The sequence below is a fragment of the Leiobunum rupestre genome, chromosome 6 (genome assembly GCF_980474605.1).
Source record: "Leiobunum rupestre chromosome 6, qqLeiRupe1.1.hap1, whole genome shotgun sequence".
In the NCBI taxonomy this organism is placed as follows: Eukaryota; Metazoa; Arthropoda; class Arachnida; order Opiliones; family Sclerosomatidae; genus Leiobunum; species Leiobunum rupestre.
In genome coordinates, this window is record NC_143389.1 from 23,360,671 (window position 1) to 23,374,409 (window position 13,739).

At 32.7% G+C, this 13,739-nt stretch overlaps 2 protein-coding genes and 1 long non-coding RNA gene across 10 annotated transcripts; all 3 read left to right on the forward strand.

Moving 5' to 3' along the window:
- The first annotated feature begins 2,154 nt into the window (after nt 1-2,154).
- Nucleotides 2,155-6,009, forward strand: LOC149940430 (protein D2-like). 8 transcript variants are annotated; one of them, XM_090177946.1, is made up of 5 exons: nt 2,155-2,318; nt 4,796-4,877; nt 4,953-5,073; nt 5,264-5,401; nt 5,692-6,009. In XM_090177946.1, the coding sequence occupies exons 2-5, from the start codon at nt 4,818-4,820 to the stop codon at nt 5,889-5,891; spliced, it is 519 nt and encodes a 172-aa protein (XP_090034072.1). In that variant the 5' UTR covers nt 2,155-2,318; nt 4,796-4,817; the 3' UTR covers nt 5,892-6,009. The 8 variants fall into 8 exon arrangements, with proteins under 8 accessions (XP_090034072.1, XP_090034071.1, XP_090034073.1 ...); XM_090177945.1 differs by having other exon boundaries at nt 2,156-2,304; nt 4,788-4,877; XM_090177947.1 differs by lacking the exon at nt 2,155-2,318 and adding an exon at nt 4,087-4,166.
- A 1,946-nt stretch (nt 6,010-7,955) lies between these two features.
- Nucleotides 7,956-9,725, forward strand: LOC149940431 (uncharacterized). The gene is made up of 4 exons (XR_016481367.1): nt 7,956-8,041; nt 9,065-9,098; nt 9,159-9,206; nt 9,610-9,725. It is a non-coding gene; the product is annotated as an uncharacterized LOC149940431 (long non-coding RNA).
- Nucleotides 9,726-9,747: 22 nt separating this feature from the next.
- On the forward strand, nt 9,748-13,398 carry LOC149940432 (hatching enzyme 1.2-like). Its single transcript, XM_090179253.1, has 7 exons — nt 9,748-9,833; nt 10,020-10,137; nt 10,772-10,947; nt 11,020-11,286; nt 12,880-12,993; nt 13,062-13,175; nt 13,277-13,398. The coding sequence occupies exons 2-7, from the start codon at nt 10,052-10,054 to the stop codon at nt 13,396-13,398; spliced, it is 879 nt and encodes a 292-aa protein (XP_090035379.1). The 5' UTR covers nt 9,748-9,833; nt 10,020-10,051.
- The last annotated feature ends 341 nt before the right edge of the window (nt 13,399-13,739 follow it).

Below are 13,739 nucleotides of genomic sequence, written 5' to 3' on the forward strand. Positions count from 1 at the left end.
TATACGAAACAAATACATTTATATCTTTTAACTTGATTGTAATTTTTTTTTGATAGACACAAATCGGTGAGATAAGTGTAACGGCCACGCCAACGGGGGGATACGTGGGGACAGGGGTGGGGACACCCGTGGCAGAAGTGTTTCGAAAACTCGTAAGGGGATTGGTAGTCGTCCTCACACGTGGGATTACAGGAGTACGCCACTACTCCCAGCAACTTGATTGTAATTTTCTTGCTCTTCCTATGTGTAACCATTCGTTGTTTTAAACTGTTTTTATTTTTAACTAAAAAACTTAAAAAACTTAAAAACACAATTAACAAACGTCATTTAAAACACTTTTTGTAATCTTCATATTTACTTATTAATAGAAGGAGACTTTTTTAGAGAAAGTTGTATTTTAAGGCGGGCTAGTGATCGAGTTATTACCCTCCTACGTCGTCATAGCTGTCAGATACCTTATATAAGCGTAATAGGAGATAACAGGAAAACAGTGTGAAGGATATTGATCAATTTAATCAAAGCGTGAAATTTTTAAAATATACTTCTGCTCTTGGGTAGACACGTTTTATAAGAAAATGGAAAAGAACGAAGGATAAGACAAATAACATCTGTGAATTAAAAAATCTGAGTTAATGACAAGTCATAGAAGCATCTAAGTTCAATAAGCATATCCAGCTGCAAGAAATATATCGGGCTCCCTGCAAGGGTAGTAGTTTTATTTGTTGGTTTTGAAAATTTAGATCGTACTGTTTGATTGCTAGTCTTGACGTATTATCTGAATCAGGACCTTTTTAAATAACTCTCCTTTTTGAATTAATTATCACGTAAATGCGCGGGAAAACGATTTTCTTCTTTATGGACGCGCTATTTTTGACTTATTTTATTTGGTCTAATCAAAGTTGGACTACTGCGAGTCACAACTCGTCAAAAGGATATAAAATAGAAAACCAGTAGTTAAATTACAAACTATAATATATATAATATATATAATTTTTATATTTTATGGCGTCAGGAATATTCTACACAATGTGACTATGGAGATGCACCAACATGTGGTGAATAGAAAGGTATATTTCTTCACAAAGTTACGAAAGACTTCATAAATTTTATTCTAACAAAAACCAGAATCGCTGGAATTCAATAAAGCAATGTATATAGGCTTTAAATAACAGCCCTTCGAATCAAACTCTTTACTAATAAGTCCTTTACCATACTTGTCACAATAGCAATGCGTCATTACCAAAACAATCTTCTAAGAGTATGTAAAATCTTCCTTGAAATAAATCACATTTAAACAGTTTGCTTAAAACGTTTTAAACATATTTTGTTTTGTTTAAAAGGTTGGTTTAAAACATGTTTAAAACACTTGTTTTAAATATTTTGTTTAAAATTTGTCAACCCTGCTTTTAAACCTTTTTTATCGTTATTTGACCCTCGGGCAAATATATAAACCCGAAATGTTAATAAGTTAAGCGAAAATCTCTAGCCTTGAAAAAAAATAAGCTGACGAAAGACAAAATAAACGTACGGTGCTTGTCTCGTGACAAAACATCTTACCTTAGCCATCATTGAACCAAACATTGGTTAATCCAAAGGTAAATTAATACATTTAGTCACAACATCACACTATAGGCATTGATATAATATAGTGCCGTTACGTGAAAACCCTATTTAAAGCTCCTCTAGCAATTTTTTTTCGCAAAAACCGGTTTTGAAGACACTGGCAATTGGCATCGTCGATGGCTATTGATCTCCAGTGGCGCACTTCTCATACCATCTCTTCGTATGCAAATGGCAAATGCTTCCCTTATCATTGAACCCGGATCACTGGTTAAATTAGGTTTAACTTCACCATATTGTAGTTCTACCAGAGCTGGGAAAGCCTCTAACAATGCTTCACCTTTTTACTCTCGTTCTATCATCAGTCGCGGAATTAAGAAAGATTTTAGTTACATCTTTAAATTATAATTGTCCTTTTACTCCATCTATAAGTCTAACAGCGCTGCGCCAGACTTAAAACGCGTTATACTTTAACTGCTGTGCTATCGGCTTTCTCTCTCTCTCTCTCTCTCTCTCTCTCTCTCTCTCTCTCTCTCTCTCTCGCTCATTTATTTTACGTATGTAGCGGTTTCTCCGTATCGGTATAGTTTGCGCAGTGTGAGATAGAGGTTTAATTCGCGTTTATTTACAACGGTAGTAGAAGTAATAAATGAAATCTAACGCGAAAGAGGAATTAAAGAGGATATTTGTTTATTCTGGCTGTACCATACCGGTCCGTTTCAGATCATATACCACTGTCATCGACTAACAAATTATGTGTAGTTTTCGTTATATTTGAAAGTAATCTATGATTGGCATTACAGGTACAGGTTATACAAGTATAATGTGTAATGAACGAATATTATTAGCAGTGATTAATAATATTTTAGCTTCAAGATCAATTATTATCTCAACTGGGTAGAGTCAACGGTTGACTACATTAAAGTTGTAAATATGGGATACTTAGGCCTTGGATGAGCTAAATCCTGGACGCGGCACTCAACTCTATGACGCCACACAGTAACACAACACCACCATAGACAGCTATGCCGTTCCTTTATATTCATTAAAATTGTTGTATCCTCAACGTAACCCTCCACTAAGGGTGAGGTTTCAGAAGGAAATTAACCGTAATTGAGCACAATATCCGGCTTATTTTTCCGGTCCGTATTAGTAGATACCGAACGCTTCCTTAAAGATCCTTTAAAAGTGTGTGACCGCTTTTGCAATATTTCTTCAAAGATGGCACTAGTAGTCGAGTTACGTTGGGAAGGCACGCGTTGAAGAACATAGCTGTCCAGGAGAATATTTCGGTATAAGCCTAACTGATTACTATTGTTCTTATTCCATATGTCCCCTCTTCTTCTCACCCCCTTTGCTAGTAGCTGACGAGTCTCTCGTGCTCTCACCCGCGGTTGACTATTTTAAATTTTGAAATTAAAATTTTATACTTCTGTAAAACTTAATTTAATAAATAATGCGATGGCCTTTTCTCTTCCACGTTGTTGAGGGAAAATACCAAATTATTATTTCATTACCTCAGGATGAATTGGCGCGAAGGAAACCATTTACTATAGGAGATATATATAGGTTATTTTCGGAACTAGTTACCTCATTTTCCAGTGGTGACGTTGGGGTAGTATGGACTTTAAGTATACATTGCCTCTTATCTTGTCGGAAGTTCAAGTTTAAACAGCGAAATACACTGTTCATACACTTATTATAAGTAATTAAATAACCACAGATTTAACCTTGAAATTTTCTTAATTCTAGACCGAATAAGCTTGCATATTCGTTATAATAAATACAGCACGGTATATGGAATCAATCGTGTAATCTTCTTTTGCTCCTTTTTGATATTCCTCAGCCACCTTTGTGGGTCTATTTTTGCATTACTATTTTACGTATTGGGTGACTCTCATTCAATTTGTGATTGAAACTAAGCGCTTGCTAAAGATATCAATTTCGTTATCATAACCTCTTATAAGTATGCCATAATAGTATTAATTTAAAGAAACCTTGTTCACGGGATATGACTTAAATTACGTCATGTCCAGCTCCGTGATGAAAAACGCGTCATCAGCTTTACTGATGGGAAAGTTAGTGAATAAACAAGCTGTAGTTTAGCTCGGGCCTCGCGATCACCTGATTTTGTTTCCATGGTAACTTTTTTAATAGCGCAGGATAGTAAGATTTTTTGCCTTTTTTGGTCCCTTGTATGTTCCGTATGAAACCAGGTCTCATTGACTTTTTTCCTATGGAAAAGAGTAATTATATTACATTATTTGATTAATAGGGCATTAAAAATAGCGATCATGGAATTTGCACCAGGTGGCGTTTCGTTTATTTTCTATAATTCATATATTTGGCGCCACCATTAAAGAAATACTAAAATCGCTTATTATACATAAATAAATGATATAAAGTCAGCTACTCGAACTGTGCATTACAAGTTCTTTAATAAACAATAGCCGCGATAAGATTTCTTTACAATCATATCGTTATCGCATCGAGACTTTGTTCATCAGTTGTACGCGTTTGAATGAAACTTGTTGATATAATTATACACCCACTAGCTGATAAAGTAGTTTCTTTTCAGATTCATCTACAAGGAATTAGGATACTAAGTACATCTCTGTTTAGTAAATTAATCCAATTTTATTAAATACTAATCTATTAAATTAATCCATTTTTATTAAATACTAATCTATTAAATTAATCCAATTTTATTAAATACTAATCTATTAAATTAATCCAATTTTATTAAATACTAATCTATTAAATTAATCCAATTTTATTAAATACTAATCTATTAAATTAATCCAATTTTATTAAATACTAATCTATTAAATTAAATATTTTGCTAAATATTACATATTTAGTAGCATTTTAAATTGGTTGGTATAGTTTCAATTAGAAAGTTAAACTTTAAATTAGTTAAACCTTTTTATCGTGTGAAAGTAGGTCTTTTGAAAATTACATTGTGACCAATATCAATTGTAAGAAAAAAAATTAAAAAATAAAATTTCATAAATTATAGTTAAATTTACCAAACTGGTATAATTTATGTAACAATTTAATTTCTTATTTTTTTATTATTTTTAATGAAATTTTGGTAAATACAGAGTTTTTTTTATGAGATAACGTACCAAGATATTAACTTATTTACGTCATGCCATGAAAAAATGATTTTAAACCATTTCGTTAGTGATATTTATTTTCTTTCCTCTAATAGTTCACTTTTGAACAGTTTTAGATTAACAATCTTGAACGGAATCATGGAGAAGCACGGTGTTGTTCCCGACGTTATTGATGAAACTCCAGCTGACATTATACAGGTTCCATATTATGGGCTTTCTTTACCTTCTACTATCAATTGTCATTTACATGTCGATGTTTAAAATTAATTACAGGTAACTTACGAGAACGGCACTGTTGACTCCGGAAACGAGCTTACTCCGTTCAATGTAAAGGATACCCCATCTGTCAGCTACCATGCCGATCCGGAAGGAATTTACGCTTTGCTCATGATCGGTAAAACATTTCTATTTAATTTATTAATGATTATAAACTATTAAATTTTCTCGGGTAAAACAATTCCCAAGACTTTATTCATATAAATTCTTGGGAATTTATTCATATAAAGGTTTATGGGATTTTGAACAGTAAAGGAAATTAAGTTAATTGTGATTACATTTTCTGAATGCACATTTTCACATTATAGATCCTGACGCACCTAGTCGTGAAACACCAACCTTCCGCGAAATTCTTCATTGGCTAGTGGTTAATATTCCTGGATCTGATATTGAAAGAGGTGAAATAATAGCTGAGTATCGAGGATCTGGTCCACCTCGTGGCTCTGGTAAGTACAGTTTGGTTGATAAGGGGTTTGCAGTTACCACGGGCGTCAAAAGTTCAAATCCATTTGTAATTTTTAAGAAGCATCAATCTTATAAAAATTAAAACCACGTTTTAAAGTTAGCTAATTTTAAATAGTTAATTCCTAACGATTCGAATAAGTTTTACTAAATAAAACAGATTTTCGCGTTATAGTTTATAATAATTATTGTATTTTGAAAATTTTACTTATGAGAAAGATTGTAAATTATACATGAGCACTATATTGATTTCTCTATAAAATAATTTTAATAGGCTTGCACAGATACATTTTTCTGGTGTACAAGCAGTCCGGAAAATTGCAATGTGATGAGAAAATAACTGAACGTGAACACAGAAGAAGTTTCAACACTAGGGCTTTTGCGAAAAAATACAATTTAGGTAGCCCACTAGCTGGTAACTTTTACGAAGCTCAATGGGATGAGTATGTTGATAAAAGAAACCAACAAAAATAACCTGGCTCCTCGGTATATCACAATATATATCCTATAATTAAACATAAATTATATTTGTGTAGTCTGAAACTACGTGTGATTTTTATTAAAAATTGTAAATAAACATTGCTTAAATATATTTTTTAATTTTCTTATTTTAAAACCAGACCAAAGTTAAATCACTCGTGGGCGTAGCTTTGGCTGAACGCAAATTTTCACCTATTCTCGATCTACGTCCAGAAATAGTCTGACTCCCTCCTACCCTCAACTAATTTTTGGCCACGTCATTGTACCAGAATTAATTAATTCCTAAGTAATTAGAAAAAAGGTAATTTGAAATTTGAAGTTTCTGGATAGGGAAAAACAGAATGACGCATGTCAAGAAGGATAATTTATAAGAAAATATCAGCGATAACAGCGTTCGTAAATGAAATGCTATGGTAGGGACTGCAAAAGTATTATCTACATAAAGTTGTGTATTAGCCTCATTTCATGTTTCCTCTTAGCCTTTTAGAAATGTAATCATTCTTTGAAACCAAGAGGGAATATTATAAAATTGCAAATGGAATAAATTGTCGACGACTCATTATCACCAACCACTTAATTGAGAACGTCTATTTAGTAAGTCTAAGATTGAGCCTCTAAAACACTACATGCATTTACACACTTCAATAGGCTCAGTGTTAGAATAAGTTTATAATTATCTCACATAAGTATCAGATGTGAACCTTCCGTATGTTCAATTTTTACTGAGAGTTATTTCTAGAATTACAGGTTTTGGCTGGTGGACTTTAGACAGTAATTAGACCTAATACGTTAACTTAGTCTGGTCTCCATAGTGAGCGAGTGACTGGTTCATTATAATTGCTTTTTAAGTTGAGTATTCTTCTCCACGAAATGAGTATCTTGTGGGTATAACGTCAATTTCACGTCAATCAATAATTATTCTGACTTACAAGGAGACGACCCGAGGTGATTATCTCCGATCTTGTTCCAACTCGGGTATAATTTACACCTCTACATGTATGTAACTTGAAAAACCTGCAAGGGAAAATTTGCGACCGGCTTTCGTATTACGATGGCAACCGAAAACGTTTTTGTTAACATGATTTTGATTTTTTTTCATTGAAATTAACATGGGAATCTGAAGGATTTTCAGGGTCCCCCAATTGACCAAATCGCCTTTAAACTTGATATCATTTAATTTTTAAGATCAATTTAAATGTATTTTTAACGTTTTTAAAAATTTAAAAAAAAAATCTTTTTTTTAAAGGGTTTCATAGGGGGGACACTAAAATCCTTCAGATTCCCGTGTTATTTTCAATTGAAAAATTTCGAAATCATATTGTCAAAAATGTCTTCAGTTGCCATAGCAAAACGGAAGCAAGTCGTAGCTTTTCCCTTGCAGGTTTTTCAAGGTACATGGAGGTGTACATTATACCTGAGTTTGAAAAAAATCATTGATTTTCACCACGGGTCGTCTCCTTGTTAGTAATCAACCACACTGAATGGAGATCATGAAGATGTGACTAAGAACTCCGAAATAAATTGATCAAGGCTACGTTCTTATTTTAGCCTCGACCTTTAGAAACAGCCAAATATTATGATATCAACAAAGTTCATTAGCTTTGGGTACAAAACAAACACTAAAATTTTCATAAGTGATTTACCCGTAATGAGCCCCTTATAGAATCGTCATTCCCAGAAACGTAAAATGGAAAATTAGACATTGCCCATATTGCGAGTAAAAACCGTGCAGGTGTCGAGATTAAAGGAAACTAAGATGATGAATATCCATGCAGGCTCATCATTGAACTGGAAGTCGATTATCATCGCGTTTCATTAGTAGCCAACCCGCATTTGAGAACTTGATATCCCAATGTTTACCACTGTTACGTGACCATAATCTTCCAATAATTGAGCTCGTTGTTTATAAATAGAAGATCCAAGCAAGAGGCCCAGCTCAAACACGATTTGTATTCCGGGCATTAAAAGACGCTTTTTCCTATATTAAGATGCCGAGATATTGTTTCCCAATTATCTTTTTGAAAGTTCTGCTTCTGTTCGGTTTTGTTTCCAGGTCCATTGAACTGGAAGATCCGTTCTCGAAAAGCGTGGCTCGTCAGTCTAAGATGGCACCTGATTTCTTAGACACCAGGAAAACCTCATCGGTGCGTATATTGATATTGTTAGGATAATAGGAAGATATGAAAATCAAAGCCAAATATTCTAATTTAGTTGCAGTCGCATCATGCGAGATTTCCCTCACTACAATTTATTATGAAGACCGTAATTGTTCTAAGTCTTTAGAGTAAGATTAATTAAGTTATTTTATGATTGATGAGCTTAAATCAACGAAATGTTTTCTACACAACTAATTGGTGATCAGTTAACGACTTAAGTCTTACAAAGTTATTGAAGACTGCTTACTGGGTGATAACAATATTATAAGGGAAGAATAAAGTAATTATCGAAATAATTTTGGTAAAATTTTACAGTGAATATTGCAAGTGGTTATATTGAATTTTAGTTAATGTAATAATTATATTTAAAATATTAGTGCTTTATCTGTGTAAGAAGCGTGATACTTAAGTAAATGAAGGCATAATTTAATATATCTTAATTTCTTCATAGCCTTTTTAAGAAATATTTCCTTTTTATACCTTAGTCGTATGATTCGTATCTCTAATTATATTTATGACATTGTGAAACGTATTGAAAATGAGTTTGCTAGATTACATTTAAAATTAAGCGATATTATTTAGGATCTTGGAACGTTTTGTTAATAATCAGATTCACAATTCCGGCCTTCTCTGCTATTGTTCGTTTTACACCATTATGATAGGACTGTTGAATTAAATTCTTAGTATACACTCTTTTACGAAGTCAGCCATTTCATTACAGGCCTAATTTAAAATAGTACTGGCAAGGGCGCCTGCACGTGCTCATCAGCTCGAGACGTCGCGTGCACTTGACCCCGTGAAGAAGCCTTGCATGCACTACTTGAAATCAGACCTGTAATAAAATGGCAGCTCTCACAAATAAGGATATAAAAGAGTGTATAGCTACTGTATTGGCAAACAAATGCAATATTATTCATTCTTTATTTTCAACATTTATGAGTTTGCGGCTTAGAATTATCCCTTTAAACGATTGGATATATTTTTAACGTCGATTTGTTGCTTATTTAATAGGACAAGCGGAATCGCAATTCTCCAAACAATATCGGTAATTAATTTATAATTGACCTTTTCGAAAAAGACTAAGTCTTGAATTTCGTTTCCACAGGATTACCCTTGAATCCAAATGATTTCGAGTCTGGACGAAAGCTAACTGGTATAATAAATAGTATTTACAAATAATTATTATAAAATTTTGAGATTTTCGCTAATCCACACATTTGCCAAAAAAACTATAACAATTATCAGCACTCCCAAGGATAACCCGAATTAAGTGCCTAAGTTTAGATTCGGAAGAGTAGGAGGGTTAATTGAGGAGAGCAATAAAATTTCGTTGGAAACCTCTTTTTTAAAGGAAAAAGCCAGTTAAGGAACCTAGTTTTCCCGCGAGGGGTTAAAAGGTGTCATGAATTACGAAACCAACTATCTTAAATTTTAAAACTCATTTCGTCGAATCAAAATTTCAATCCCATTGATTAAATCTTGGTATTTTGACAAATATTAAATTAAAATTTTAACCAGTTTTTGTTAGGGATGGCAATAATATTTTATCTCTACAGATAAGGATATCAAATTCAGTGGTCAGAAAGACCCGACAGAGGGAGACATAATTCTAAAAGACGAAAATACGCTGGATGTAAGTTCCTTTACGACAATCGTGGTGAACTCTCAATAAATCTACATGTTGCGTTTTATTTTGTGATTCAGTTCAAAAACGCTATCTCTAATCAGCAAGCTTTGTGGTCGGGTGGGCGCATTCCCTACGTGATCACTGGAGTTTTCGGTAAACTCGTAACTGACAAACTTGATCAAATTATACAAATAAAATTTAATGTCCATGATAAAAATGATAATAATATTAACACTATTTTAATGCTATAATTTTTAAAAACCTTACTTAAAATTATAACAATAAAATAATATTATTATGTATCAAATGAGTGTATACAATTAATTACTTTAAATGCAGATGATCGTGATCGTAGCGTAATAGCTCGATCCATGGACGAATTTCATCGCAACACTTGCATCCGATTCGTCCCCCGAATATCCGAACGAAACTACTTATACATCAACCGTGGGCAAGGGTAATATTTAATTTTATACGTCAAAATCGGTTCTACGGGATGGCATCGATTTAGCGAAAATTAGACTCATACAAACAAGGTCAATAAAATACGATAATAATATTTTAGTGTAGTATGCTTGTAAAAGTTTCAGGCTGGTCTTAAGTCGGTAAACCACTCTAAATACATCCTTCAGCTTTAAGATACGAATCATTTGAAGAATTCAAAGACCAAATTCCAATAGGTCGATTATGAAAGTTAGTGGGATTACATTTTCCACAGAATAAAAATAAAAACCACTTTTGATTAGTAAAAATTAAATAACACTTTATTAAAATGCTAGTCACTACTAGTTTCGCTACCGTTCGGTAGCATCATCATTTTCTTTAATTTTGTTGGTAACGACTCACTTCCTTACGTTATAACGTCGTCTGTCCCGTAATTTTCCCGTAAACTAAGGAGAGTGTGACCGAAACGAAAAACAAACGGGTCTTTGTATCCAATTCCATTTCCTTATCTCGAATGAATTACATTTCAATATCCGTGGTAAAACGGAAACACGTGCAGATCTCTACAACATTGGGTTAACATATGCACGGGCCATTTTTATATAACATCCAGTTTGAAATATTAAACCGAAGGAATGGGCATTTAGATGTTTTTCCATGATTGGAATTGCTGGTGGTCAACAGGAAGTGTCCCTCGGGACAGGGTGCGTTTACGTGGGAATCGTCATTCACGAACTAATGCACGCTACCGGATTCTTTCATGAACAAAGTCGAGCTGACAGAGATAGCTACGTTTTAATAAACTGGGATAATATAATGCCAGGTAAATATTCTTGGCTAAATCACTATAAGCAGAGTTACAATTTGAAGAGATTAATAATGGTTTTCAAATAAGGAATGCAGTTCAATTTCTTGAAGCAGAATCTAAACGTAATGGACCATCTAAACACCAAGTATGATTACTCGTCAATCATGCACTACGGACCAACGTCATTTTCCAAAGACAATCATTCGCCAACTATATTGCCCAAAGATAATGGAGCGACCATTGGCAACCGCGATGGGTTTAGTCACACAGACATCCTCAAATTGAACCGCCTTTACAAATGTGATTCTTCTCCCGGGAAAGTGACCACCGAAGAAACCAACGAGATACCCGATGGTAAAAATAACGTTTTCGTAAAATTTACTAGAAGTTCAAGTGCGTAATATTCGAGGGGTCAGAAAATTGTAGAAATCAAAAACTGATTTTGAAATTTCAGAGTACTATTATCGTTTAAATAGAAATCGTGCTTTAGGTCTCTAACGAATGAAGTAACGTAAATTAAGTATCAAAGAAAACTTCTAATAATAATATTATATTATTTATAATTATAATTATTTTAATTATTATTTGTATAATTATTAGTTTAATTATTTTCATTTTATTATTATTATTTTTATAATTATCATTTTAATTATTATCATTTTAATTATTATTTTTTTAATTATTATCATTTTATTTTATTTTAATTTTTTAATTATTATCATTTTATTTTATTTTAATTTTTTATTTATTACAACTTATTTACACTATTTACAATATTTACAAATAATTAAGAGTTGAAAATGGACAATGCAGTATCAAAACATGGCATTTAACGAAATTTTTTGATCGCACCCAAAGAAGTAAATTTTAGTGACTTTTAGTTCTTCCAATAAGTTGATTTCATTGCGTTTGTTTATTTCATAATGAAAGGAACAGCATCTCAACAACTTCTTTAGATTATTTTTATTATTATTATTATTATTTGCATTATTATTTTTATGAACACAAAAATATTCATCGGTTACAAAAAGTGCCATAAGGGTAAAAGGTCTAAACGTGACTCGAATTCATTACTTTTATATTTGATCTGATATAATTGAACTCAAAGTAACAATGTTAAATTACTAAAAATACGTATTTAATGTATTTAAATAACCGATTGAAACCAGACCCATATTAATAAATTTAGAAAGCTATATGTGTTCTAAAATTTTGAGCCGCCATTTGCTAAGATGGTAACAAAAACATACTTGAACCTAGGAAAAAAGCTTAAAAATGTGCAAGATCACTCCATTTAATTCAATAAGTAAGAAACCGATCATTCGGATTTTGCTTCTATGGTGGCGTTCGAAAAAACCATATAACATAAGGAATTTTTCTTCATTTTGTGAATACCATACATTAGGATAATTAAAAAGGTTTCTTTGCTTCAGGTAAAATCGTGGGCGAAATTTTCTTTCACTCTGACAATCATTATACATAACTTAGCAGCGATTGTAGGTTGTGATTTTGAAAATTCCTATAGGGTTCATTGCAAAATTTTTCTATGAGAATGTAATGGTGAACTTTAGACCAGATTTCCAATATGCGTTCGAAACTTTATTCCAATATTAGTTACAGTGACTTAAATATATCTCCTTGATTGTGTTAATCTTAATTTTTCTAATAATACTGAACTTTGAAAGATACTCTATTACGTCCACCACCTTAGCTATTTACAAAATATACCTTTTCGTTGCCGATATAGAAAATACCAATGTAAAAAAACTATGCGCAAATGAAATATATGTTATATTAGTGTTGAATTGTTCAAAATAGTGGCGTACACATTTTAGTGCAGAACCAAGCTTTTTGGCAAAGCGTGCAAAGTCTATTAATTGAAGATTTCTAAAACAAACGTTATATGTTTAGGAGCACAACTAAAACTTTAGATAAAATGAATTTCAGGCTCAAATTGTTCCGATGCGGATCAGCACTGTGCAACCTGGGCTTCAATGGGAGAATGCACCAAAAACCCCGAATGGATGTTGTCGAACTGCGCCGCGTCTTGCAAACAATGTGGTAAACATCCATAACTTAAATATAGTGGATTAAAATAACTCCAATCTAGTGAATATTGACCATTCTAGAAGGATGTTTCGATCGCAACAGCTACTGCAATTATTGGGCCGATAAAAACGAATGCAAAGTCAATCCGAGTTACATGATGATCAACTGCCAAAAGTCCTGCGGTACTTGCAAAGGTAGAAGGGTTTTACCTGATTTAATTTTAACCCTGGTTCCCAATACCCAATTCTTGTTTCCCGCATTTCAAACTTTTAATATAATGTTAACTTTCGTACAGTGAAAGGAAACGGATGTAAAGATTCTAATGGCAATTGCCAAGAGTGGGCAAATACTGGAAAGTGTCAAACGCAAGGATCTTACATGAGAGAGTTCTGTAAGAAGTCTTGCAAACTATGTTAGAAATAAATTATCTGTAATATTAGTGAATGCTTCGTAAAGTATTGCCAAAAATATAAATATTTGGAGGCTATTTGTGTAAATGATTTCACTTTGTTATTTCTTAAAAAGGCTGGTAGAAATATTGATTTTTATTTACACATAATTTAAAAATAATTACTGAGGCCTATTTCATTTACAGCACTTGCATTTACTGACGTTCAGAATCGAATATTAATTTCTAACCAAGTCAAAATAAAATAATATCTGGCTAAGTTCGGAAAAATTTACGACAAGCAACTCGCAACGATTTCGGGGTCTAGACTAATTTCTATTTGTATGGATCTGGTGATAAATATAGAAGA

Bases quoted from the DNA above. Each gene is read 5' to 3' on its own strand.
- LOC149940430 (XM_090177946.1), top strand. From the start codon at position 4,818: ATGGAGAAGCACGGTGTTGTTCCCGACGTTATTGATGAAACTCCAGCT. The intron at 4,878-4,952 runs GTTCCATATTAT...AATTAATTACAG, and splicing joins CTCCAGCTGACATTATACAG to GTAACTTACGAGAACGGCAC. The intron at 5,074-5,263 runs GTAAAACATTTC...TTCACATTATAG, and splicing joins TTACGCTTTGCTCATGATCG to ATCCTGACGCACCTAGTCGT.
- LOC149940432 (XM_090179253.1), top strand. From the start codon at position 10,052: ATGGACGAATTTCATCGCAACACTTGCATCCGATTCGTCCCCCGAATA. The intron at 10,138-10,771 runs GTAATATTTAAT...ATGGGCATTTAG, and splicing joins TACATCAACCGTGGGCAAGG to ATGTTTTTCCATGATTGGAA. The intron at 12,994-13,061 runs GTAAACATCCAT...TGACCATTCTAG, and splicing joins CGCGTCTTGCAAACAATGTG to AAGGATGTTTCGATCGCAAC.